Here is a 25,443-nt window from a genome sequence, read left to right as displayed (position 1 = left end):
GGTTAAGACCAGCATGGCTACCACAGCATTGTGCAGCGATATGCCATCCCATCTGGTTTGGGCTTGGTGGGACTATCATTTGTTTTTCAACAGGACAATGACCCAAAACACACCTCCAGGCTGTGTAAGGGCTATTTGACCAAGAATGAGAGTGATGAGTGCTGTGTCAGATGACCTGGCCTCCACAATCACCCAACCTCAACCCAATTGAGATGGTTCGGGATGAGTTGGACTGCAGAGTGAAGGAATAACAGCCAACAAGTGCTCAGCATATGTGGGAACTCCTTCAAGACTGTTGGAAAAGCATTCCTCATGAAGCTGGTTGAGAGAATGCCAAGAGTGTGCAAAGCTGTCAAGGCAAAGGGTGGCTACTTTGAAGAATCTCATATGGTTCGATTTGTTTAACACTTTTCTGGTTACTACATGATTCCATGTGTTATTTCATAGTTTTGATGTCTTCACTATTATTCGAATAATGTAGAGAATAGTAAAAATAAATAAAAAACCTTGAATGAGTTGGTGTGTCCAAACTTTTGACTGGTACTGTATATGTTTACATATGCCATATATCACACAATGGCTGAATGCAATATTCTACCCAGGAATATTCAGCACTGAAATGTGTTACTTTTGTTATTACAAAAGGCATCTGTGGACCTTTCCGCTGACAATGAAATTAAAATGAATCTTTGACTTTAATGTAGGGTTTGAGGTATAGAGTGGAATGGTTTTTCAGTTGGTGTATACTGAGGTAGCTCCTCTCTGAACCTCTTCCCGCAGTGTGTACACGCGAACAGCCTTTCTCACGTGTGGACCTTCAGGTGCTTCTTCAGCTGGTTCTGGTGTGGAAAACGCATTTTCACACTGGGGGGCAGCTGAAGGATTTCTCTCCTGCGTGGATCCTCTGGTGCCTCTTCAGGCTTGACGAATGAGAGAAGTGCATATTACACTGGGTACAGCTGAAGGGTTTCACCCCTGTGTGGACCCTCTGGTGGATCTTTAGGTTGCCAGCCTGGGCAAAGCACATGTGACACTGGGTACAGCTGAAGGGTTTCACCCCTGTGTGGACCCTCTGGTGGATTTCCACCTTCTGGAGGCAGCTGAAGCCTTTGTTACAGAACATGCAGAGGAACCGTTTCTCTTTACTATTGCCTGATGTTGCTCCCCCTCCCTGAGCCATGGCCCTTTGGTCCTTTGAATTCAATAGCTGATCGAAAAGGACGCGGCTGTGGGAATCCGAAGACCCCATTGATGTGGACACTGTGTCGCGATCCCTGAACGCGTGTAAAGGGGAGTGGGTTGCGACATTTTGATTAGTCTCTAAGCTTTCCTTATAATCTATGAAATCTCTGCCTTGTGAGTGTCCTTCTCCTAAGTGAGTCTGGTCTGCATTCCATGTCAGAGGAACATCTTCATCCACTTCATCTACGACTATAACTTCCCTTTTCTTATCTAGGCACCCTTCAGAGTATACACTACTACTATACCGGTTCCAGTCCCCACTAGACAGATCAGTCTGTGTCTCTAAAGACAAGAGCATGTTGCCAGGGTCCATCTCTGTAGTGTAAGAACAAGACGGATCATCACCACCAGTGTCTAACGTGTCACCATCACCATCTCCACGGGAATGAACCTGGCTCTGGTGAATTACCGGAAAGTACTCTGGGCCAGGAGCAGGAGGACAGCCCAGTGGCCCCAGCCTCTCTGAGTCTGATCCGTGGTCAGATCCTGTATGTAAGAGCCTGTGTGTTACAGTTAAAGTCTCCTTGTCTGTCTCTGACTTGAGGACGGCGTTCGGCATTCCACTGACCTCCGTGATGATGCGTTGGGTCCTAGGCGGTGCTGGGGCAGTGGTGGAGTCCTCCGTAGCTATAGGGAACACTCCAACCGCGCCAGTCTGAATGTTTCTGCTGTGCCGTAGGTCCTCCTCTCCTTCAGCCTTCTCCAGCTTGACTCTAGGACCTGCAGCCTCTGCATCTGCAGACTGACAAGAAGAGAGGAGGTTATTACCGGCACATGAGTTTAATTGGATAACAATGTTGCAGGGAGGTCTCACAAGCCTCCCTATGGCAGATAAATTAGGATGTAGATGTAAGCAAGTGAATAGCTGATGGAAACCTTTCTGAAATAAACGGGCCACATTTGATTTACAAATAACTGGAATCTTTTTATGCAACACTATTACACTAACCTCTATCACGATAACATGCTGGGTTGAGGTTCCACTCCCCTCATCAACAGTGATTGGCTGGTCATCTCTCCATCTATTGCGTCCCGCTGGCTTAACAAAACTGCTGTGGCCTCCAGTGAGATGTCCTTCACCCGAGAGAGTGTGATTGGGGTAAAATAGGTGTTTAGGTTAGCTACTGTCAATGCTCAACACTATATTGTACACTATTGACACTGTCTAGAATTGGCAAGGATGTAAGTTAACACTTTGTATAACTTCTTGATATACTATTTATAGATCAATTTATGTTCCATGCATCATATTGTTTTCAATTAGTAAATAAGGAAATGTAGTAAATCAAGAAAGTCGTTAGAATTTGATAGTGTCTTTGCGCAAGATAGTTAATTAATCAGGGGAATTATCCAAAAACTGACCAAGACACAATATTGGTTAACACATCTTAAGTCACAAATGCGCAGAGGGGAAGGGGGCGACAAGCCTCGCAGCTAGGCCCTCTGAAAAATTTACCTCTTGCCAGTCCTCTGTTTCGGTCGAGGATCTTGACACTACTGGTACGACTGCCGAGGACGCGCTCTCGCATTGTCCTCTCTGCGCGCTCCCGTGCCACCTTCAGTTCCAGTAGCTGTAGTTTCCTCCGCAATGCCGTGTTGTCTTTCTGGCTTTGAGACATTTCCAAACGAAACACTGCATAGTCGTCGTCTACGAGTTTACAGATCTCTGCCACGGCTGCATTCGCTAGCACCTCCATGATGGAAGTTATTTGAGTGTGAAAAACCATACAGTTAGCCATTGTTAGCAGCTAGATAGAGTTACCAAGATAACATCTATCAACCAAGTCCTGTCTCCAACACGATCTAAACACTACCTGGGAAAAGTATGTGATGCTGTGCCGCTAAATTAGTCATATTTGGAGTTACATGGTTTCAATAAACGTCGAAATAACAACCCAAAAAACGCTAACGTGGAAATTGTTCATGGTCAATGTTCACTTCCGTTCAAACTAAAGAGAAGTGATCTTATTGGTTAGCGTCATAGCTCAAAGGGTGTGGTTAAATGAGAAAGTTACGCGGGCTGTTCTTTGATTTGTGCTGCATATAGATGGTGACGCCGTCACGAAAACTGCGCGTTTCCATAGGGCAAAAGTCATCCTGTTGTGATTCAGGATGGCCAGATTGCTAGCAAGAGTGACAAGAAACTGCTAATTGTGGAATCATAAGTGGCTCGTTTCAACTTGTTCTTAATACCATGCCTTGTTTTGAGGTGTTTTTGAGTGATTTCACGTCGATACTAATATGGCTAAAATTCCCTAGCTAGCTAACCAACAACTGCAACAATGTATTTGAGATACGACAAGTGCTCATTGTACAAATGTATTTATGTTTTCAATAAACATTGGAGACAGAAATATACCTTACATGTTGTCAACAATGTAAGCCAAACGTATCTGGTTTGCTCCATTATTGTGCATGTGTCGGTTTTGTTGCTAAACAACCAACCCATCTATTACATTACACATCAAATCTCCTAAGATCACTATCTTTCAAGATGAGCGCAGACTTGTTTAAAAAGAACAGTGTGTTAGCAATAATATAGTAGAAAATAATATGACTTTATTCCATCTACACCTCAGTAAGGTAAATATTAAACTGTCCTTGTTCTAGCCTAGGTTTACTGTCTCTAAAAAAAGGTATTTTTACAAGCCTGTTTCAAATGACAATTTAACAAAGGGTCAATAAGGGGTATGTGGTTAATTACCCTCTTAACCCAAGACACTTCACATGATAACTATAATATTTTAGCTAAAGAATGGTTCCCAGATATCCCCTGTTTACATCTCAAGCCACACTGTAACAAGTTCTCCTTGTTGTGGACACGCCTATGTCTGGTAAGGTTACTCAGGAAGGAAAAGTTATTGTGTACATAGTTTGTACTTGAAGGGCCTCTCCTTGGTGTGAACAGTCTGGTGCTTCTTCATATAGTTCTCATCAGTGAAGCGCTTCCCACACATGTGGCAGGCTTACGGCTTTTCGGCGTCCGTCCTAATGCTCGGCCTTCCATGTTGTGACCCAATGACACCAGAGGAGGTAGAAGCAGGAGCCACCACCCTCAGGTGGTTAGTGTTTGAGTTCCCTCCTTGACCTCTAGCCATTGTTTGGGTGTTGTTGGGATTGTGTGCTGTGTTATAGGCTAGGTACCTCTTGTGGTGAACATCCGTCCTTACCTTGTCTGTATTGGTTGGGTAACTCTATGGTAGCTGAGGAAGGCTAGAACCAGGTCCAGGCCCAGTCTTTGTATGAACCCATTCTTCTCTGAGAACCTCTTCCAACAGTGGGTACAGGCAACGGCCTCTCCCGTGTGGATCTTCATGTGTATCTTTAGAACCTCTTCTCACACCGGGGTCAGCTGTAGGGTTTCTGTCCTGTGTGGACCCTCTGGTGCCTCTTCAGACTGGACGAGTGGGAGAAACAGTCCGGGCACAAGTGGCAACCGAATGGTTTTTCCATCGTGTGCATCCTCTGGTGGATCTACACCTGTTTGGGGAAACGGAAGGCTTTCCCACAGAATGAACACAGGAATCATTTCTCTTTGGCGCTGCCACCTTTACTGATTCTTTCTCTACTACTGTCACGTGTCACTGGGCTTGTGTAGCCACTCAGTGTTGAGGCACTGTCATTGTCTGAGGTCTGGTTTAACATAGGGAGAGTGTGAAGAGGACGAAGGCCAGGAAGTGTCTGTGTTGTCACAGGGTCCATGTTCCAGTTGATAGATCCTATAGAAGGCAGGCTGAAGGTAGCATCTGTTAGGGGGTTAACCTGAGGTGCCATCAGTCTCTCTGAATCACAACCATAGGAGCAGGATGGAGCATCGCTAACCGAGTCTGTGTCTGTTCTCTTCAGCCGCATACGGACACCTCCCAGTCCCCGCAGACCAATTCTACACCTTGCCCTGGTCTCAGCCAGTCCTGGTCTCAGTTCAGTTGTTGTTTTGTGTTCCACTGTCTGTTTTTGGTTGTTATTAACAGTGTTGTTCCCCAGCCCAGAGTTGAGGACACTGTCCCATCCACTGACCTCCACTATATCATCTCTAGTCCTGGCCTGCTCAGTGATGTTGTCGCAGGGTCCATGTTCCAGTTGATAGAACCTATAGAAGGCGGGCTGGCCATGGTCTCTACCAGTCTGTTGTCATGGAGACTAAGTTTGGATGTTTTGTGTTTGACTGTCTGTTTCTGATTGGGGTTAACAGTGTTGTTCTCCAGCCCAGAGTTGAGGATGCTGTCCCATCCACTGACCTCCACTATGTCGCCACTAACCTCCAGTTCTGGTCTGCTCGGTGATTCCGTCCCCTGGGCCCTTGGCTACACCCGTCTGGGTCTGGGAATCCAAGATGGCCACCCAGATGGCAAGAATCATGCAAGTAAACAGGCGGGCCACAAATAAACAAATAACAGCGCAGTTCAACAGTGGTGTGCAGAACGACATCTCACAATGCACAACTTGTCGATCCTTGTCACAGAGTGGCTATTGCAGCACCGGGTTCCACTCCTATCAGCTAAAAACAAGAAGATGAGGCTCCAGTGGGCACGCGATCACCAACACTGGAGGAGGGAGAAACATTGCCTGGTCTGACTAATCCCGGTTCCTGTATGAGTCCATGGACCCATCCTTCCTGGTGTCAATGGTACAGGCTGGTAGCGGGGGTGTAATGCCGGCCAATCTGCAACAGATGCCATCGCGTCAGCATGGACCAACATCTTAGTGGAACGTTTCCAACTTGTAGAATCTGCGCCCCGAAGAATTCAGGCTATTCTGGAGGCAAAAGGGGGTCCGACCCGGTACTAGATGGGTGTACCTAATTAACTATGTCTCCCTTACCTTGCTCCTCCCATCTTTAGTCCACTCAGCAGATCAATAGTCTGGTCAGTCTTCTATTGACTCTTTCATCAGCAGCAGATCAGGCTTCTCATCCTCCATGTCTACTTCATGTGCCCTTGACCCAGGCACTCAACCCTAACTGCTCAAAGTCACTTTGAAGCTACAGCAACAAGATTATGTCAATTTGTTTTTGCTGTTCTCCAAATTACATTTTAGAGTTTTAAATTGTGTAGAAATGCAGTAAATAAGCTTAACTATTATAGAAATTCCATGACCATGGTTCCCCAGACCCTCCTCACATCCCTCTTCCTTCAACAGCAGCACCTCTGGACCCTCCTCTTGGAAGAGACAGGTGATACAGATTACACAGACATACACTCCCTCAGGTACTTACACACAGATAATAAACACACTTTAAACATTTAGTGTTTGCCCATCATCACTACGTTTGAGTCCTACACTATAGTTACAGAATGACTTCATTGTTGTTAAACCCATCATGGTGGACATAAACATTGCTGTGGGTAAAAATAAGTAAGCTGTGATAAGTCAAAAGTCAGACCAACCTGACTAACTATTTTGACATGTACAGTAGGTTTGTTAGTATTATTTAGTAAGTTTTTTGCTTATAAAGCGCTGTTTTGTGTATGCAGAATAGGGTGAGATCAGATATGATGTATGTTAAAGGGAGTCTCAATGAAAGTCTTAGAATTTAAAAGTTCCATTTTGTGTTTATTAAACATAAACACGTTTGAAATACACCATATGAAAACCACATCAACAAAAAATCTGCATGAACTTAATAAACTGTATAAATTCTCATTAAAAGTGTCTTGGGGAAAAAACTAAAGTAGTTGAATGGAAGTAATGAAATAGGCATTTGTGAACATCATATAGCCTACACAGTACAAACACAATATGTAACAGAGTTTTTAGGCTTATATATACCTTATATATCACACAATGTCTGGATGCAATATTCTACCCAGGAATATTCAACACTGAAATCTGTTACTCTTGTTATTCCAAATGGATCTGTGGATCTTTTCTGCTGACAACAATGAAAATGTGTCTTTGTCTTTAATACAGGGTTTGATCTAAACGTCTAACGAATGGAAAGGTTACTTTCTATGTTATAGAGTGGAATGGTTTTTCTGCTGGTGTATCATGAGGTAGCTCCTCTCAGAGAACCTCTTCCCGCAGTCCGTACAGGTGAACGGCCTCTCTCCTGTGTGGACCTTCAGGTGCATCTTCAGGTTGCCAGCCTGGGCGAAGCGCATGTGACATTGGGTACAGCTATAGGGTTTCTCCCCTGTGTGGACCCTCTGGTGCCTCTTCAAGTCACCAGCCTGGGCGAAGCGCATGTGACACTGGGTACAGCTGAATGGTTTCACCCCTGTGTGGACCCTCTGGTGCCTCTTAAGGCTGGACGAGTGGGAGAAGCGCATATGACACTGGGTACAGCTGAAGGGTTTCACCCCTGTGTGGACCCTCTGGTGGATCTCCAACTTCTGGGGGCAGCTGAAGCTTTTGTTACAGAACATGCAGAGGAACCGTTTCTCATTACTATTGTCTGATGTTGCTCCCCCTGCCTGAGCCTTGGCCCTTTGGTCCTTCGAGTTCAATACCTGATTGAAAAGGATGTTGCCGTGTGAATCGGAAGGCCCCATTGTCGTGGACACTGGGTCGCGATCCCTGAGAATGTGTAAAGGGGAGTGGGTGGTGAAATTTAGATTTGTCCCTAAGCTTCCACTGTAATCTAACAAATCTCTGCCCTGTGAGTGCCTGTCTCCTAGATGACTATCTGCATTCCATGTGGGAGGAGCGTCGCCCTCCACTTTCACAGTCACCTCATCTATCACTATAACCTCCTCTTTCTTATCTAGGCACTCTTCAGAGTATACACTACTAGTGTACCGGTTCCAGTCCCCTCTAGACAGATCATTCTGTGTCTCTAAACCCAAGGGCACGTTGCCAGGGTCCATCTCTGTATTGTAAGAACAAGACGGATCATTGCCAGTCTCTAACGCGTCACCTGCATCTCGATGGGAATGAACTGTCCTCGGGCTTGGGTTACCGTAAAGTAAATACTCTGAGCTGGGAGCAGGAGGACAGCCCAGTGGCCCCAGCCCCAGTCTCTCTGAGTCTGACCTGTGATCAGATCCTGTGTGTAAAAGCCTTTGTGTTACAATTAAAGTATCTGTGTCGGTCTCTGACTTGAGGACAGCGTTCAGCGTTCCACTGTCCTCTGTGATGTTGGCTTTGGTCCTGGGCTGGGGCGAGGCGGTGAGGTACTTCGTGGATAAAGGGGATGCCACTCCAGCCGCTGCTTCAGTCTGGATGTTTCTGTTTTGTTGTGGGTCGTCTTTTTCAGTCCTCTCCTGCTTGACCAGAGACGATCCTCCAGGACCTGCAGCCACTGCATCTACAGACTGACACAAGAAGAGCAGAAGTTATTACCGGTACATGAGTTGAATTGGTTAACAATGTCATAGGGAAGTCTCACAAGCTATAAATTAGGATGTGCATGTAGGCAAGCAATTTTTTTTTTTTTGTTAACCTTTATTTAACTAAGCAAGTCAGTTAAGAACAAATTCTTATTTACAATGACGGCCTACCCCGGGCCAAACCCTAACCCGGACGACGCTGGGCCAATTGTGCACTGCCCTATGGGACTCCCAATCACGGACGGTTGTGATACAGCCTGGGATCGAACTAGGGTCTGTAGTGACGCCTCGAGCACTGAGATGCAGTGCCTTAGACCACCGTGCCACTCGGGAGCCCCGAAATAAACTGGCCACATTTTATGTACTGCAATTTTTGTTACACTATTACACTAACCTCTATCACCATAATGTGCTGGGATGAGTTTCCACTCCCCTCATCAACAGTGATTGGTTGGTCATCTCTCCATGTATTGTCTCTCACTGGCTTCACAAAGCTCCTGTGGCCTCCAGAGAGATGTCCTTCACCAGAGAGAGTGATTGGGGGAAAAGAGGTGGTTAGGTTAGCTACTGTCAATGCTCAACGCTATATAGTTCACCATTGACAGTTTTGACAGTGGTTGTGTCCGAATGCCCATACTTGCGTCCTAAATAGTATGCCGTTTGAGTATGCAAAAACAAAGTGTAATAGTATGCGACATTTCAAAAATCTAGTATACTTTAAATACTAATTTCGCCTTTGACAACAGCTGATCAATTAGATAAGGGGATGCGCTACCGAAATCAACGAATAGCGTGAAACAACCCAATCGCGCATGATACATTCTATTTTCGCATACTGAGAATGCATGTGAATTTTCGATGATCGAGATGGTTTAAATGCCAGGATGTTATACTCATCTCAGCTCTTTATCTAGTAGAATTAGATGCACACTTTCCCACAATGCATTTGAAGAGGTGAGCTGCGAGTGATTTGCCCTATTTCTCTTTGAGTAGCCAAACAACAAGTAGGCTACTTAATTGGGAAGATGTAGATTTTGTTCTCAAAATAATTGAGTATTGAATCGTAGGCACTACATTGTTGAAAACAGAAGGGTTTTTTCCCCCCAAAGACGACTTTTGTTTTCTCGTTGAAAAGTGCTTCTTGTTCTCTTGGCCATCGTCAGAGCTTTTAAACTAAATACTACACCATCTTTTGATTTCTGAACGTGTCAGCACAGGGGATTCGGGATGTGGCTGCGTTATTGATGTCATGTTAACCAGGCCTTTTGATTTTAACATATGGATTGTTTTAGTTTTGCAGGCTAGACTACCTATTTAATGATTTAATGTATGGATGCAGCCTTACCAGTGATTCTGATCTCGTTCCCAATGATCAGTGCTTTAGTTTTATGTTGCTATCCAGGGGTTCTGAATTTGCGATGCATCCGACTGTCCACGTTTTTCTGTGCAATTGCCTTTTTATTTGAACATTTGATGTGTGTACTAGGTTATTTGATTTAATTTATATACAGTGCATTCGGAAAGTATTCAGACCCCTCAACTTTTCCCACATTTTGTTACGTTACAGCCTTATTCTAAAATGTATTTAAAAAATCTTGCCCTCAATCTACACACAATACCCATAATGACAAAGCGAAAACAGGTTTTTAGACATTTCTGCAAATATATTACAAATAAAAAAACTCCCAAAGGTGCTTCAACAAAGTACTGAGTAAAGGGTCTGATTACTTCAGTTTTCAGTTAGATATTTCAGTTTTTATTTTTAATAGATTTGCAAAAAAATACCTGTTTTTGCTTTGTCATTATGGGGTATTGTGTGTCGATTAATAAGGCGGAAACAAAACCCAATTTAATCAAATTTAGAATAAGGCAGTAACGTAACAAAATGTGGGGTCTGAATACTTATCGAATGCACTGTATGTTATAGCATTTTGGTTTCACTAATAAATATGTTGAAATGGAACCTAATTCTGTTTATGTCTTCAGTTTTAAATAGGATAGATGGGCTATGGCAGGGGTAAGCAACCCTGTTCTTTATGGTATGTATTAATTTGTGGATGTCGTTTTGTTGCTAACCTTACTTTGCTACCTGACAACTTTACGGTTTTTACTTTTTAATTACCTTTTATATTTTTAGTTTTTCCCTCGCTCGACTTTTTTCATTCAACTTTTCACTCCGGACGCTTTATCTGGACGTGGTTCGTCAGGACCTCCACCAGCCGAAGCTAAGTAGTAACATTAACATGTGCCTTCTAATTGCAGTCGCTGTACTCATAATATACAGGAGAACGATCGCCTTACGGCGAGGATAGCTGTGCTGCAAGCCCAGCTTCAGACGCAATCGTTAGGAAAGGGTAATTTCAGTGTAGGAAAGGATGAAACAGCGTCTGTGCCACCAGTAAGTACAGATAGTAGTATAAATCCCCTCGCACAGTCCCCGCAGCCGGACAATTTTCTCATGGCTTCTGGAAGGAAATGCTGTAGGAATGCTCAACCGGTGTCGCTCATTCAGCCGACAGAAACGTTCAACCGGTTTTCCCCATTAAGTAGCGAGTCGGAGTCTGAAGCCGAGTCTTCTCTTGTCTCTACTCCTCCCGTAACGGGATCTGAGACACCGAAGCCTCCCACCATTAGCTCTGACAAATTTTAAACCCTAGTCATTGGCGACTCCATTACCCGCAGTATTCGACTTAAAACGAATCATCCAGCGATCATACACTGTTTACCGGGGGGCAGGGCTACCGACGTTAAGGCTAATCTGAAGATGGTGCTGGTTAAAGCTAAAACTGGCGAGTGGGCTGTGGGGATATTGTTATCTACGTCGGCATCAACGATGTTAGGATGAAACAGTCAGAGAGCTTCAGCGTGTAAATCAGCTAGAAAGATGTGTCGGCATCGAGTAATTGTCTCTGGCCCCCTCCCAGTTAGGGGGAGTGATGAGCTCTACAGCAGAGTCTCACAACTCAATCGCTGGTTGAAAACTGTTTTCTGCCCCTCCCAAAAGATAGAATTTGTAGATAATTGGCCCTCTTTCTGGGACTCACCCACAAACAGGACCAAGCCTGGCCTGCTGAGGAGTGACGGACTCCATCCTAGCTGGAGGGGTGCTCTCATCTTATCTACAAACATAGACAGGGCTCTAACTCCCCTAGCTCCACAATGAGATAGGGTGCAGGCCATGTAGCAGGCTGTTAGCCAGCCTGCCAGCTTAGTGGAGTCTGCTACTAGCACAGTCAGTGTTGTCAGCTCAGCTATCCCCATTGAGACCGTGTCTGTGCCTCGACCTAGGTTGGGCAAAACTAAACATGGCGGTGTTCGCTTTAGCAATCTCACTGGAATAAAAACCTCCTCCATTCCTGCCATTATTGAAAGAGATTGTGATACCTCACATCTCAAAATAGGGCTACGTAATGTTAGATCCCTCACTTCCAAGGCAGTTATAGTCAATGAATGAATGAATCACTGATCCTAATCTTGATGTGACTGGCCTGACTGAAACATGGCTTAAGCCTGATAAATTGACTGTGTTAAATGAGGCCTCACCTCCTGGTTACACTAGTGACTATATCCCCTGCGCATCCCGCAAAGGCAGAGGTGTTGCTAACATTTACAATAGCAAATTTCAATTTACAAAAAAATAAACAACGTTTTCGTCTTTTGAGTCATGAAATCTATGCAGCCTACTCAATCCCTTTTTATAGTTACTGTTTACAGGCCTCCTGGGCCATATACAGCGTTCCTCACTGAGTTCCCTTAATTCCTATCGGACCTTGTAGTCATGGCATATAATATTCACATTTTTGGTGACTTTAATATTCACATGTAAAAGTCCACAGACCCACTCCAAAAGGCTTTCGGAGCCATCATCGACTCTTGGTTTTGTCCAACATGTCTCCGGACCTATTCACTGCCACAGTCATACTCTGGACCTAGTTTTGTCCCGCGTAATAAATGTTGTGGATCTTAATGTTTTTCCTCATAATCCTGGACTAATCGGACCACCATTTTATTACGTTTGCAATCGCAACAAATAATCTGCGCAGACCCCAACCAAGGATCATCAAAAGTTGTACTATAAATTCTCAGACAACCCAAAGATTCCTAGATGCCTTTCCAGACTCCCTCCGCCTACCCAAGGACGCCAGAGTACAAAAATCGGTTAACCACCTAACTTAGAAACTCATTTTAACCTTGTGCAATACCCTAGATGCAGTCGCACCCCTAAAAAACTAAAACATTTGTCTTAAGAAACTAGCTCCCTGGTATACAGAATATACTTGAGCTCTGAAGCAAGCTTCCAGAAAATTGGAACGGAAATGGCGCTACACCAAACTGGAAGTCTTCCGACTAGCTTGGAAAGACAGTACCGTGTAGTATCGAAGAGCCCTCACTGCTTCTCGATCATCCTATTTTTCCAACTTAATTGAGAAAAAGAACAATCCAACATTTATTTTTGATACTGTCGCAAAGCTAACTAAAAAGCAGCATTCCCCAAGAGAGGATGGCTTTCACTTCAGCAGTGATAAATTCATGAACTTCTTTGAGGAAAAGATCATGATCATTAGAAAGCAAATTACGGACTCCTCTTTAAATCTGCCTATTCCTGCAAAGCTCAGTTGTCCTGAGTCTGCACAACTCTGCCAGGACCTAGGATCAAGGGAGTCACTCAAGTTTTTTAGTACTATATCTCCTGACACATTGATGAAAATAATCATGGCTTCTAAACCTTCAAGCTGCATACTGGACCCTATTCCAACTAAACTACTGAAATAGCTGCTTCCTGTGCATGGCCCTCCTATGTTGAACATAATAAACGCCGCCCTACCCATCGGATGTGTACCAAACTCACTAAGTGGCAGTAATAAAGCCTCTCTTGAAAAAGCCAAACCTTGACCCAGAAAATATTTTTAAAACTAAATCGGCCTACATCGAATCTCCCATTCCTCTCAACAATTTTAGAAAACCTGTTGCACAGAAACTCACTTCCTTCCTGAAGACAAACAATGTATACAAAACGCTTCAGTCTGGTTGTAGACCCCATCATAGCACTGAGACTGCACTTGTGAAGGTGGTAAATTACCTTTTAATGGCGTCAGACCGAGGCTCTGCATCTGTCCTCGTGCTCCTAGACCTTAGTGCTGCTTTTGTTACCATCGATCACCACATTCTTTTGGAGAGATTGGAAACCCAAATTGGTCTACACAGACAAGTTCTGGCCTGGTTTAGATCTTATTTGTCGGAAAGATATCAGTTTGTCTCTGTGGATGGTTTGTCCTCTGACAAATCAACTGTAAATTGCAGTGTTCCTCAAGGCTCCGTTTAAGGACCACTATTGTTTTCACTATATATTTTACCTTTTGGTGATGTCATTCGGAAACATACTGTTAACTTTCACTGCTATGCAGATGACACACAGCTGTACATTTCGATGAAACATGGTGAAGCCCCAAAATTGCCCTCCCTGGAAGCCTGTGTTTCAGACATAAGGAAGTGGATGGCGGCAAATGTTCTACTTTTAAACTCGGACAAAACAGAGATGCTAGTTCTAGGTCCCAAGAAACAAAGATCTTCTGTTGAATCTGACAATTAATCTTGATGGTTGTACAGTTGTCTCAAATAAAACTGTGAAGGACCTCGGGGTTACTCTGGACCCTGATCTCTCTTTTGACGAACATATCAAGAATGTTTCAAGAACAGCTTTTTTCCATCTACGTAACATTTGAAAAATCTGAAACTTTCTGTCCAAAAATGATGCAGAAAAATTCATCCATGTTTTTGTCACTTCTAGGTTAGACTACTGCAATGCTCTACTTTCCGGCTACCCGGATAAAGCACTAAATAAACTTCAGTTAGTGCTAAACACGGCTGATAGAATCTTGACTATTGATCATATTACTCCAGTGCTAGCCTCTCTACACTGGCTTCCTGTTACGGCAAGGGCTGATTTCAAGGTTTTACTGCTAACCTACAAAGCATTACATGGGCTTGCTCCTACCTATCTTTCTGGTTTGGTCCTGCCGTACATACCTACGGTCACAAGACATAGGCCTCCTTACTGTCCCTAGAATTTCTAAGCAAACAGCTGGAGGCAAGGATTTCTCCTATAGAGCTCAATTTTTATGGAATGGTCTGCCTATCCATGTGAGAGACGCAGACTCGGTCTCAACCTTTAAGTCTTTATTGAAGACTCATCTCTTCAGTAGGTCCTATGATTGAGTGTAGTCTGGCCTAGGAGTGTGAAGCTGAACAGAAAGGCACTGGAACAACGAACCGCCCTTGCTGTCTCTGCCTGGCCAGTTCCCCTCTCTCCACTGGGATTCTCTGCCTCTAACCCTATTACAGGGGCTGAGTCACTGGCTTACTGGTGCTCTTCCATGCCATCCCTAGGAGGAGTGCGTCACTTGAGTGGGTTGAGTCACTGACGTGATCTTCCTGTCCGGGTTGGTGCCCCCCTTGGGATGTGCCGTGGCGGAGATCTTTGTGGGCTATACTCGGCCTTGTCTCAGGATGGTAAGTTGGTGGTTTGAATATATCCCTCTAGTGGTGTGGGGGCTGTGCTTTGGTAAAGTGGGGGGGTTATATCCTGCCTGTTTAGCCCTGTCCGGGGGTATCGTCGGCGGGCCCAGTGTCTCCCAACCCCTCCTGTCTCAGCCTCCAGTATTTATGCTGCAGTAGTTTGTGTCGGGGGGCTAGGGTCAGTCTGTTATATCTGGAGTATTTCTCCTGTCTTATCCGGTGTCCTGTGTGAATTTAAGTATGCTCTCTCTAATTCTCTCTCTCTCTCGGAGGACCTGAGCCCTAGGACCATGCCTCAGGACTACCTGGCCTGATGACTCCTTGCTGTCCCCAGTCCACCTGGCCGTGCTGCTGCTCCAGTTTCAACTGTTCTGCCTGCGGCTATGGAACCCTGACCTGTTCACCGGATGTGCTACTTGTCCCAGACCTGCTGTTTTCAACTCTAGAGACAGGAGGAGCGGTAGAGATACTCTGAATGATCGGCTATGAAAAGCCAACTGACATTTACTCCTGAGGTGCTGACCTGTTGCACCCTCGACAACCACTGTGATTATTATTATTTGACCCTGCGGGTCATCTATGAACATTTGAACATCTTGGCCATGTTCTGTTATAATCTCCACCCGGCACAGCCAGAAGAGGACTGGCCACCCCTCATAGCCTGGTTCCTCTAGGTTTCTTCCTAGGTTCTGGCCTTTCTAGGGAGTTTTTCCTAGCCACCGTGCTTCTACACCTGCATTGTTTGGGGTTTTAGGCTGGGTTTCTGTACAGCACTTTTTTCAGCTGATGTAAGAAGGGCTTTATAAATTTGATTTGAATCACCCATTTCGTATGATATGTTACGAATTTGCAAAACATATATGCTATGAATTCTAGCTAGGGGGCTAGCTGGCTAACATTAGCTAGGCTAGGGGTTAGGGTTAAGAGTTAGGTAAAAGTGTTAAGGTTAGGGGAAGGGTTAGCTAACATGCTATGTAGTTGCAAAGTACCTAAAAAGAAGTAAGTAGTTAAAGTTGCCAATTAGCTAAAATGCTAAAGTTGTCCGTAATGAGATTCAAACTCGCAACCTTCGGGTTGCTATATGTTCGCGTTATCCGACAAATGTTTGCCTTAAGTAACCATCTGCCTTATGTAACCATACCAAACATAACCTATCATACTAATTTGGTCTCCCGGATTTACATTTTACTATGTTACATCTAGTCTATGAGACCAGGCTGACCCCTGGGCTACAGTGTAGGTCGAATGTGACAAGTTAACTATAACCAGCCTGAGTAGGCCTATTCTATTTAGAGAAATTAATCGATTTGGAAATTAGCCATTATCAAGTTAGTTAATGTAATGTCTGTTCAATTTGTAAAAATCCACCGCACTCAGTCCTGCCCCACCTACTCAGCCAGTCAGGAGTAGCTACTGCGTTGCGGCCGTTGCATACTGCATACTTTTTTTACTAATGGTACTTGCTAAATAGTATGCGACGATGAGTACACAGTATGCAGTTTAAGTATGGTATTCGGACTCAGCTACTGTCTAGAATTGTCACGGATGTAAGGTAACACTTCGCAAAACTTCTTGATATACTATTTATAGATTGATTATGTTCCATGCCTCATCTTATTTTCATTGAGTAAATAAATGCAGTAAATAAAAAAAAATATGGTTAGAATATGATATTGTGTCTTTGTGCAAAATTGCTAAGTAATCAGGGGAATTATTGCATACTATTCCAAAACTGTCAAAGACCCAATTCTGGTTAACTCTGTGGTTAATAACGCATCTAAAGTCACACATGCGCAGAGGGGAACGGGGCAACAGGCCCAGAAGCCTCGTCCTGCAAAATGTACCTCTTGCCATCCCTCTGTATTGGTCGAGGATCTTGACACTACTGGGACTACTGGCGAGGACGCGCTCTCGCATTGTCCTCTCTGCACGATCCCGTGCAACCTTCAGTTCCAATAGTTGTAGTTTCCTCCGCAATCCCCGGTTTTCTTTCTGGCTTTGAGTTATTTCCAAACGAAACACTGCATAGTCGTCGTCTACGAGTTTACAGATCTCTGACACGGCTGCATTCGCTAGCACCTCCATAACGGAGGCTATTTGAGTGTGAAAAACCACACAGTTAGCCATTGTTAGTAGCTAGCTAGCGTTACCTAGATAACATCTATCAGTATTTTGAGTTCCAGGGTTAATACATGTCTAAATAACAACAAAAACGCTTAACGTGGAAATTGTTCTTGGTCGTTCTTGATTCCGTTTACTTCTTCTTTGGTAGATTGGCGGTCTTAAACGTTTACGGTGCATGCCGCCACCTACTGTGCTGGAGTGCGTGGTCAATCACGATTCTCAAAGCTCTACTTTGATAGAAAAGAAAACAAACCCATAAAACTAAATCCTCATACTACTAAGAAAATAAAAAAGAGCCATAATAACTTCCAACAGACCTTCTCCCATCCCCCAAATCCCTTCCAACCCCCCCAACCTTAATGATCCTACACTTGAATATCTCACTCTCCTCAACATACCTGTAACAATACAACACATGCTCCACTGTTACATCAACCATGCACTCCAGACGCAAAGCATTATGCTTACCGAACACAAACTGTAACTTCCTAATCTGACCTTTGAACCTTGGTCCACTGACCTTTCTTTAGAGGGCATATAAATCCTGGCCCTTGGGCTCAGAGTCCCACCTCTTCTGCCACACATCTATCAAAATGGCTCTGATCTTACATTTGGCCTCACCTCTACCCAGTGGTAGAGTTAATCTGTTTGTCTTCTACTTTCAGTATTTGAATATCTAATTCAGGAATGTATACGCCTGTTCCTGTGCGACCACTATCTGGGTCGTTTACTTCTTCATGTGATTTTCCGTCAGACTGGACGCTTTGATGCGTATTGCTGCTGTTCACAGGTCAGAGTGTGAATTGTACATTTTGGTCCCAAAAAGAGAGAAAAGGGGGAAACATTTAAATTGCACCACTATCTAACTCTGCACCTATACGCTATCCCCCAAAACCCACCACCCCATCCCATTACTTTGGCCCCAAGAGATCCTACATCAGGCCGCCGGTCTGGGAGGATGGAACCCCTTCCCTCAAAACTCCCTGTAGATGTTCTGTACTAAAATCTCTCACACCCTAATATTTCTCTGCTGCTGCAACTACCACATCTATCTTTGATTTCTGTGATTTCCGCTCCTTCAGTGCAGTGCAGTTGATCACCATGGCTATAAACGCAAGACATCCAACCTTTCTAAAACGTATCCTCTCTGGATCTCTTTCATTCGCTCTAAGTTATTGTCTAACTTGGTGGGAAAGTGGTCAAAGTAGCTGATTTGTGTCAAAAGTTGAATGTTGGAAGTCATGTCACAATGGGCCCTTTAGAATGCTGAGGAAATCCCATGAAAGTAGATGGACAAAAAGCTTAATAGTTTAAAAAGTATAAAATATATCAAACACTTGTTTTAAAGTATATGACAACTGTAATAATAGAGAACAGATGAAAATGAGGCACTGAAGTTAAGTAAATGAAAAATATATATATTTCACAATGTATTTGGACAACAGGGGGATGGATGTTCATGAAGTCCTCTCTGGGCTGGAGGAGGATCAGTGGGTAGAGGGACTCTCTGCCTGGAACAGGGAACCCCTTTCCCTCGGAGCACCTCTGACCCCAGGGTGGACACACATTAACTTAACATAGCATACTGTACATCTATAATTCATTATTTGAAATGCAAATGTAGACCGTTCCTTTTATTTTGACTTTTTTTTATGCTAATGAAGACAGAACTAATGCAAGCAGTGAAATGTGATACCAATGTTTTAGTCAAGATTCATACCTGGGAGATGTCTGAAGTGAAAATGCAATACACTGGGTTGTGATAGCTTTAGTAACTCTGTAGCACATCTGAATGGAAGCAAGTTTGTGGTTGAGAAATTAACACTGGATCCTGCAGGGTATTATTTTCTGTGGTCGCAGCTTGTATCCACTGTGCGTACCCTCTCTCGTAAAACAACGTCAAGATGGGCTTGTCGATCTGGACAGCAGATCCTTGTGGATGGAGTGTGTATACTGGTCTCAATGATTTTGTGACTTCTTACCTGTAGAAAACAAAAATTGTGGCACTTCTAACAGACTGAGTCAGCAGGGCTATTAATGCAAAGTGAGACCAAATGTTGCTATGATAACCAGGGAAATGTCACCAACGAAGTTACATGAGTGGGAAGTTAGCGCAATGAAAGCAGTTGAGGTTACTAAAACAGCTCTCTATCCTTTTATTGGTATAAACTATTCCTGTTCTGATTTCATATTTGAAAAGCAGAGGAAGATTTCCTACACTAACTTTGTGTCTAACTTCTTGGGGAAGTGGTCAGAATATCAGTTGTTCTAAAAAAATGTATGGGGTTACCAAAACAGCTGTATCGTTAGATATTTTTGCTCCGATTTCAGATTTGAATAGCAGAAAAGTAGAGGAAGAGTTCAAACACACACTTTTTGTGAAAGTGGTCAAAGTAGCAGATTTTTGTCAAAAGTTACATTGTTGTTTACAGTGAATATAATAGAATGTTGGAGGTCATGATGTCACAATGGACCCCCTTTAGAATGTTGAGGAAATCCCATGAAAGTGGATTTCCAATGCCTTGCAAAGAAGGGCACCTATTGGTAGATTGGTACAAATAAAAAAAGCAAACATTGAATATCCCTTTGAGCATGGTGATGTTATTAATTACACTTTGGATGGTGTATCAATACACCCAGTCACTACAAAGAAACAGGTGTCCTACCTAACTCAGTTGCCGGAGAGGAAGGAAACCGCTCACATGAGGCCAATGGTGACTTTAAAACAGTTACAGAGTTTAATGGCTGTGATAGGAGAAAACTGAGGATGGATCAACAACATTGTAGTTACTCCACAATACAAACATAAATTACAGAGTGAAAAGGAAGCCTTTACAGAATAAAAATATTCCAAAACATGCATTCTGTTTGCAACAAGACACTAACGTAATACTGCAAAACATGTGGCAAAGCAATTAACTTTTTGTTCTGAATACAAAGTGTTATGTTTCGGGCAAATCCAATACATCACTGAGTACCACTCTACATATTTTCAATCATAGTGTTGGCTGCATCATGTTGTGGGTATGCTTGTTATCTTTAAGGACTGGGGAGTTATTTCAGGATAAAAAATAAATTGAAATGGAGCTAACCACAGGCAAAATCCAAGAGGAAAACCTGGTGCAATCTGCTTTCCACCAGACACTGTGAGATTAATTCACCTTTCAGCATGACAACCTAAAACACAAGACCAAATCTACACTGGAGTTTCTTACCAAGAAGACAGTGAATGTTCCTGAGTGGCCGAGTTACAGTTTTGACTAAAATCTACTTGAAAATCTATGGCAATACCTGAAAACAGTTGTCTAGCAATGATCAACAACTACTTTGAAAGAGATTGAAGAATTTTGAAAATAATAAAAATGGGCAAATGTTGCACAATCCAGGTGTGGAAAGCTCTTAGAGACTTACAGCTGTAATCACTGCCAAAAGGTGCTTCTACAAAGTATTGACTCAGGGGTGTGAACACATAAGTAAATTAGATATTTCTGTATTTCATTATCAATACATTTGCAAAAATGTCTAAAAACATGTTTTGGAATTCAGGCTGTAACACAACAAAATATGGAATAAGTCAAAGGGTATGAATACTTTCACTGTATATTCCGGACTCTGACAAAGCTCGTGCTAATATTTCTTAATTTCTACTTATATATAAATATATATTTTTAAACATTTATTTAACTAAGCAAGTCATTTAAGAACAAATTCTTATTTAAAATGACGGCCTACACCGGACGACACTGGGCCAATTGTGCGCCGCCCTATGGGACTCCAAATCACGGCCGGTTGTGATACAGCCTGGATTCGAACAAGGGTGTCTGTAGTGACGCCTTTAGCATTGAGATGCAGTGCCTTAGACCGCTGCGCCACCCGGGATGTGTGTATTATGTGTGTATTGTTTTGTATTACTTGGTATTAATTACTGCACTGTTGGAGCTAGAAACACAAGCATTTGGCTGTACCTGCGATAGCATCTGCAAATCTGTGTATGCGACCAGTGAACTTTGATTTGATTAGATTTGTTAAAGCGCTGTCGGGTGAATGCAGAATAGGGTGAAAACCACACATACACAGACCTCAACTAAGAATCTGCATTAACTTGATAAACTGCATTCATTTTCTCATTAAAAGTGTCTTAGGAAAAAAAAAATAAGTTGGTGAATGGATGTATAAAATAGGCATTTGTGAACAACTATATAGCCTACACCAATGGTCAATCTTCAACCAGTCAATCTTCAAGGCATTCCACACCAAACATTTCTGTAGAAAAACCGACGATAAAGGCTGTGATAAAGGCTTGCGCTCCTTCTTTAAAATTGTATATTTGTGTTGTGCTGTTGGCGGTAGGTGCTGTTACCGGTTAAGCAAAGTCTTCCCATTTTGAACCATTTCATTTGTCTGAAAGGACAAACCTACCAGGCAGACCGAGAGATCTGTGGCTAAATCGAGTGCGCCTACTGCACTGGCCAATCGGATAGCTCAAATCACTCTGCCTACAGAGCTTCCACAGTAAAGTTTGATACTAGCCTACGTAAGACTTAATAACTTTTAAAACCATGACCACAGAGACGGTCAAAGAATACAGTAAAGAGCTGCTGTTTTTATGAGTGAGTTCATGTAAAAAAAAAAAAAGACATCTGCACCATTGCAAAACATAAAACGCTCTTCTCTACTATTTCCACTCGCGATGCAGCTGCAATGAATGAGTAGCCAAGTGTATTGCTAGCCCTGCGTTTTTTTATTATTATTAGTCCATCGTTGTGTCTATTTTTAGAGGAATATTTCACTTTCTCTGGTCATAGGAACATGAATTTGTGCATGAGGCAGATGCGGCCATCAGGTGGAAGACGGTGTCCCCTCTCTCTGTTCAGTCTCACCAGAGGAAAGGTAGGAGAGAGCAGTGACTGTGAGAAGTGGACCCTCTGCTGTTCTCTCCCTCCACTGAGACTAATGCTGTGTTCAAAACAACTGGGAACTCTGAAAAAATTGAGATCTAACTGGATTTTTTGTTTTTTTGAACGGTCATGAATTACAAGTCAGAAACTCTGGCATCTTTCTAGACCTCCGACTTTCCAACCTGAAGATCACTGACATGATTTGACCTCGTTTTTTTCCCCGAGTTCCCATTTGTATTGAAAGCACCATGACAATCAGATGCAGGTACCATCAGTCCAGTAAAATAAAAAAGCAAATTATTTCAATTTATGCTTAGCAAGTTGCTACACCAACTGATCTATTTTGTAAACAAAGCTTGACTTTTGAAATATGGTCTGAGAAGAACAATATTGGCAGGCCAGGCATATAGCCAGTATGCTGTGATAATGTATTAGGCCGACTGCACAAACCTCATTCTTACAGAACTGTTAAGTAATGTTTAAAAAAAATTCTGAGCGATAGATCAATGAAAGTGATCTTGAATAGGTTGGTGACCACTGGCCTACACAGTACAAACACAATTTTCTTTTAGGCACAATGCCTGGATGCAATATTCTACCCAGGAATATTCAACACTGAAATCTGTGACTCTTGTTAATCAACATTTTCTTCTGACAACAATGAAAGTTAATCTTTTAATGCAGGGTTTGATCTAAACGTCAGAAGCTATCGAGTCAAATGGTTACTTTCTATGTTATAGAGTGGAATGGTTTTTCTGCTGGTGTATCCTGAGGTAGCTCTTCTCTGAAAATCTCTTCCCGCAGGGCGTACAGGCGAACAGCCTCGCTTCAGTGTGGATCTTCAAGTGCATCTTCAGATGGTGCTGGTGGGAGAACCTCTTCTCACACTGGGGGCAGCTGTAAGGTCTCTCTCCTGTGTGGACCCTCTGGTGCCTCTTCAGGTCACCAGCCTGGGCGAAACACATGTGACACTGGGTACAGCTGAAGGGTTTCTCCCCTGTGTGTACCCTCTGGTGCCTCTTCAGGTTGCCAGCCTGGGCGAAGCGCATAGAACACTGGGTACAGCTAAAGGGTTTCACCCCTTGTTTTTTGCCAGATGTTGCTCCCCCTCCCAAAGCCTGGGCTCTAGCCCTGTCTTTTGAGTTCAATGCCTGATCCAAAAGGGCGCAGCTGTGTGAATCGGAAGGCCCCATTGACGTGGACACTGGGTCGCGATCCCGGAATGGGTGGACGACGTTTGGATTTGTCTCTAAGCTTTCCCTGTAATCTAAGAAATCTCTGCCTTGTGAGTGTCCGTCTCCTAGGTGACTATCTGCATTCCATGTGGGAGGAGCGTTGCCCTCCACTTTCACAGTCACTTCGTCTACGACTATAACCTCTCCTTTCTTATCTAGGCAGCCTTCAGAGTATACACTACTGCTGTACCGGTTCCAGTCCCCTCTAGATAAATCATTCTGTGTCTCTAAATCCAAGGATACGTTGCCAGGGTCCATCTCTGTAGCGTAAGTACAAGACAGGTCATCAACGCCAGTGTATAACACCTCACCATCTCCACGAGAATGAACCGTCCTCTGGACCTGGTGAAATATCGGTAAGTATTCTGAGCCGGGAACAGGAGGACAGCCCACTGGCCCCAGCCCAAGTATCTCTGGGTCTGACCTGTGGTCAGATCCTGTGTGTAAGAGCCTGTGTGTTACAGTTAAAGTCTCAGTGTCCGTCTCTGACTTGAGGACAGCGTTTGGCGTTCCACAGACCTCCGTGACGCTGCGTTGGGAACTGGACTGCGCTGGAGCGGTGTCCTCTGTGGCAACAGGGCGCGCTCCAGTCGGTCCAGACTGGATGTCTCTGCTTTGCTGTGGGTCCTCCTCTCCTTCAGACCTCTCCAGCTTGACCCCAGGACCAGCAGCCTCTGCATCTGCAGTCTGACACAAGAAGAGAGGAGGTTGTTACCAGTAAATTAGTAAAATTGGATAAATGTTGTAGGGAAGAAAGTTTCACAAGCTCCCTTATGGCAAATAAATAAGGATGCACATGTAAGCAAGTGAATAGCCGGCCACATTTGATTCACAAAGTAACTGTAGTTTTTTTTATGCAACACTATTACACAAACCTCTTTCACGATAATGGGCTGGGTTGAGGTTCCACTCCCCTCATCAAGAGTGATTGGTTGGTCATCTCTCCATGTATTGTGTCCCACTGGCTTCACAAAACTCCTGTGGCCTCCAGTGAGATGTCCTTCACCTGAGAGAGTGATTGGGGGAAAAGAGATGGTTAGGTTAGCTAATGTTAGCTAATGCTCAACGCTATATTGTACTCTATTGACAGTTTTGACACTGACTATAATTGGTAAGGATGTAAGATAACGCTTCTCATAAATTATTGATATACTATTTATTGAGAAATGTATTATGTTTGATGCATCACAATGTTTTCATTGAGTTAATAATAGGACATGCAGTAAATCAAGAATTTGATAAGAATATGGTTAGAATATCATATTGTGTCTTTGCTCAAGATAGTTAAGTAAACAGGCGAATTATTGCATACTATCCAAAAAATGACCAAGACCCAATTCTGAGTAACACATCTGAACACATGTGCAGAGGTGAACGGTGCGACAGGCACTGAGCTATATATGAACCGCGACAGTCCGCACAAGCTCGGCCTTCTGCAACATGTACAGTACCTCTTGCCATTCCTCTGTAGCGGTCGAGGATCTTGACACTACTGGGACGACTGGTGAGGACGCGCTCCCGTGTTACCCTCAGTTCTAGTAGCTGTAGTTTCCTCCGCAATGCCCTGTTTTCTTTCTGGCTTTGAGACATTTCCAAACGAAACACTGCATAGTCGTCATCTACGAGTTTACATATCTCTGCCACGGCTGCATTTGCTAGCACCTCCATAATGGAGGCTATTTGAGTGTGAAAAACCATACTGTTAGCCATTGTTAGCTAACGTTATGTGCTAACTAGCTGGCTAGCGTTACCTCGATAATCGATAACATCTGTCAACCAAGTGCTGTAAGTATGTGATGTTGTGCAGTTAAATTGTTCATTTCGAGTTCCATGGTGTTAATAAACGTATATATAACAACAACTCTAACGTGGAAATTGGTCTTGGTCGCTGTTCTTTTCCGGTTACACTTCTTCTTTGGGTTTTATGTCGAACTACACGCAAAAAGGTGTATTGTCGCCACCAACTGTGCGGAATGAAATAAAAGATCCCAAAATATTAAATGAATGTGGATAAAAATACTGACTACCCGAAAATCTCTCATCAACATGATCCTTTCTTCATCTGATTAAATCAATAATCCATGTCTGATCCCTACACAGGCTCTGCAATAACCCTTGTAAATCTTCCGATGTGAAACACTAAAGACCCAGATACTTTTC

General features: G+C 43.5%; 3 protein-coding genes across 3 annotated transcripts; all 3 read right to left on the bottom strand.

The window, feature by feature from the left end:
* Positions 1–470: 470 nt before the first annotated feature.
* LOC120034853 (zinc finger protein 329-like) lies at positions 471–3,174 on the bottom strand. Its single transcript, XM_038981503.1, has 3 exons — positions 2,699–3,174; positions 2,192–2,316; positions 471–1,984 (listed from the first exon to the last, which is right to left on the bottom strand). The coding sequence occupies exons 1-3, from the start codon at positions 2,979–2,981 to the stop codon at positions 860–862; spliced, it is 1,533 nt and encodes a 510-aa protein (XP_038837431.1). The 5' UTR covers positions 2,982–3,174; the 3' UTR covers positions 471–859.
* A 3,600-nt stretch (positions 3,175–6,774) lies between these two features.
* On the bottom strand, positions 6,775–17,278 carry LOC120034826 (oocyte zinc finger protein XlCOF7.1-like). The gene is made up of 3 exons (XM_038981469.1): positions 16,871–17,278; positions 8,905–9,029; positions 6,775–8,495 (listed from the first exon to the last, which is right to left on the bottom strand). The coding sequence occupies exons 1-3, from the start codon at positions 17,151–17,153 to the stop codon at positions 7,197–7,199; spliced, it is 1,707 nt and encodes a 568-aa protein (XP_038837397.1). The 5' UTR covers positions 17,154–17,278; the 3' UTR covers positions 6,775–7,196.
* A 3,817-nt stretch (positions 17,279–21,095) lies between these two features.
* LOC120034846 (zinc finger protein 526-like) lies at positions 21,096–25,184 on the bottom strand. The gene is made up of 3 exons (XM_038981495.1): positions 24,735–25,184; positions 24,159–24,289; positions 21,096–23,970 (listed from the first exon to the last, which is right to left on the bottom strand). Exons 1-3 carry the CDS (start codon positions 24,991–24,993, stop codon positions 22,783–22,785), a joined length of 1,578 nt encoding a protein of 525 aa, XP_038837423.1. The 5' UTR covers positions 24,994–25,184; the 3' UTR covers positions 21,096–22,782.
* Between the last annotated feature and the right edge of the window lie 259 nt (positions 25,185–25,443).

The sequence above is a fragment of the Salvelinus namaycush genome, chromosome 42 (assembly GCF_016432855.1).
Source record: "Salvelinus namaycush isolate Seneca chromosome 42, SaNama_1.0, whole genome shotgun sequence".
Taxonomy (NCBI): Eukaryota; Metazoa; Chordata; class Actinopteri; order Salmoniformes; family Salmonidae; genus Salvelinus; species Salvelinus namaycush.
Note: the sequence above shows the minus strand (reverse complement) of the source record. Positions and strands in the feature narration are given on the sequence as shown.

Excerpts from the sequence above, each read along its gene's own strand:
- LOC120034826 (XM_038981469.1), bottom strand. The coding sequence starts at position 17,153 with ATGGCTAACTGTGTGGTTTTTCACACTCAAATAGCCTCCGTTATGGAG. Across the intron at positions 9,030-16,870 it reads ATACAGAGGGATGGCAAGAG|GACATCTCTCTGGAGGCCAC; the intron begins GTACATTTTGCA and ends TCTCTGGTGAAG. Across the intron at positions 8,496-8,904 it reads AGCACATTATGGTGATAGAG|TCTGTAGATGCAGTGGCTGC; the intron begins GTTAGTGTAATA and ends TTCTTGTGTCAG.
- LOC120034846 (XM_038981495.1), bottom strand. The coding sequence starts at position 24,993 with ATGGCTAACAGTATGGTTTTTCACACTCAAATAGCCTCCATTATGGAG. Across the intron at positions 24,290-24,734 it reads CTACAGAGGAATGGCAAGAG|GTGAAGGACATCTCACTGGA; the intron begins GTACTGTACATG and ends TCACTCTCTCAG. Across the intron at positions 23,971-24,158 it reads AGCCCATTATCGTGAAAGAG|ACTGCAGATGCAGAGGCTGC; the intron begins GTTTGTGTAATA and ends TTCTTGTGTCAG.
- LOC120034853 (XM_038981503.1), bottom strand. The coding sequence starts at position 2,981 with ATGGCTAACTGTATGGTTTTTCACACTCAAATAACTTCCATCATGGAG. Across the intron at positions 2,317-2,698 it reads AAACAGAGGACTGGCAAGAG|GACATCTCACTGGAGGCCAC; the intron begins GTAAATTTTTCA and ends TCTCGGGTGAAG. Across the intron at positions 1,985-2,191 it reads AGCATGTTATCGTGATAGAG|TCTGCAGATGCAGAGGCTGC; the intron begins GTTAGTGTAATA and ends TCTTCTTGTCAG.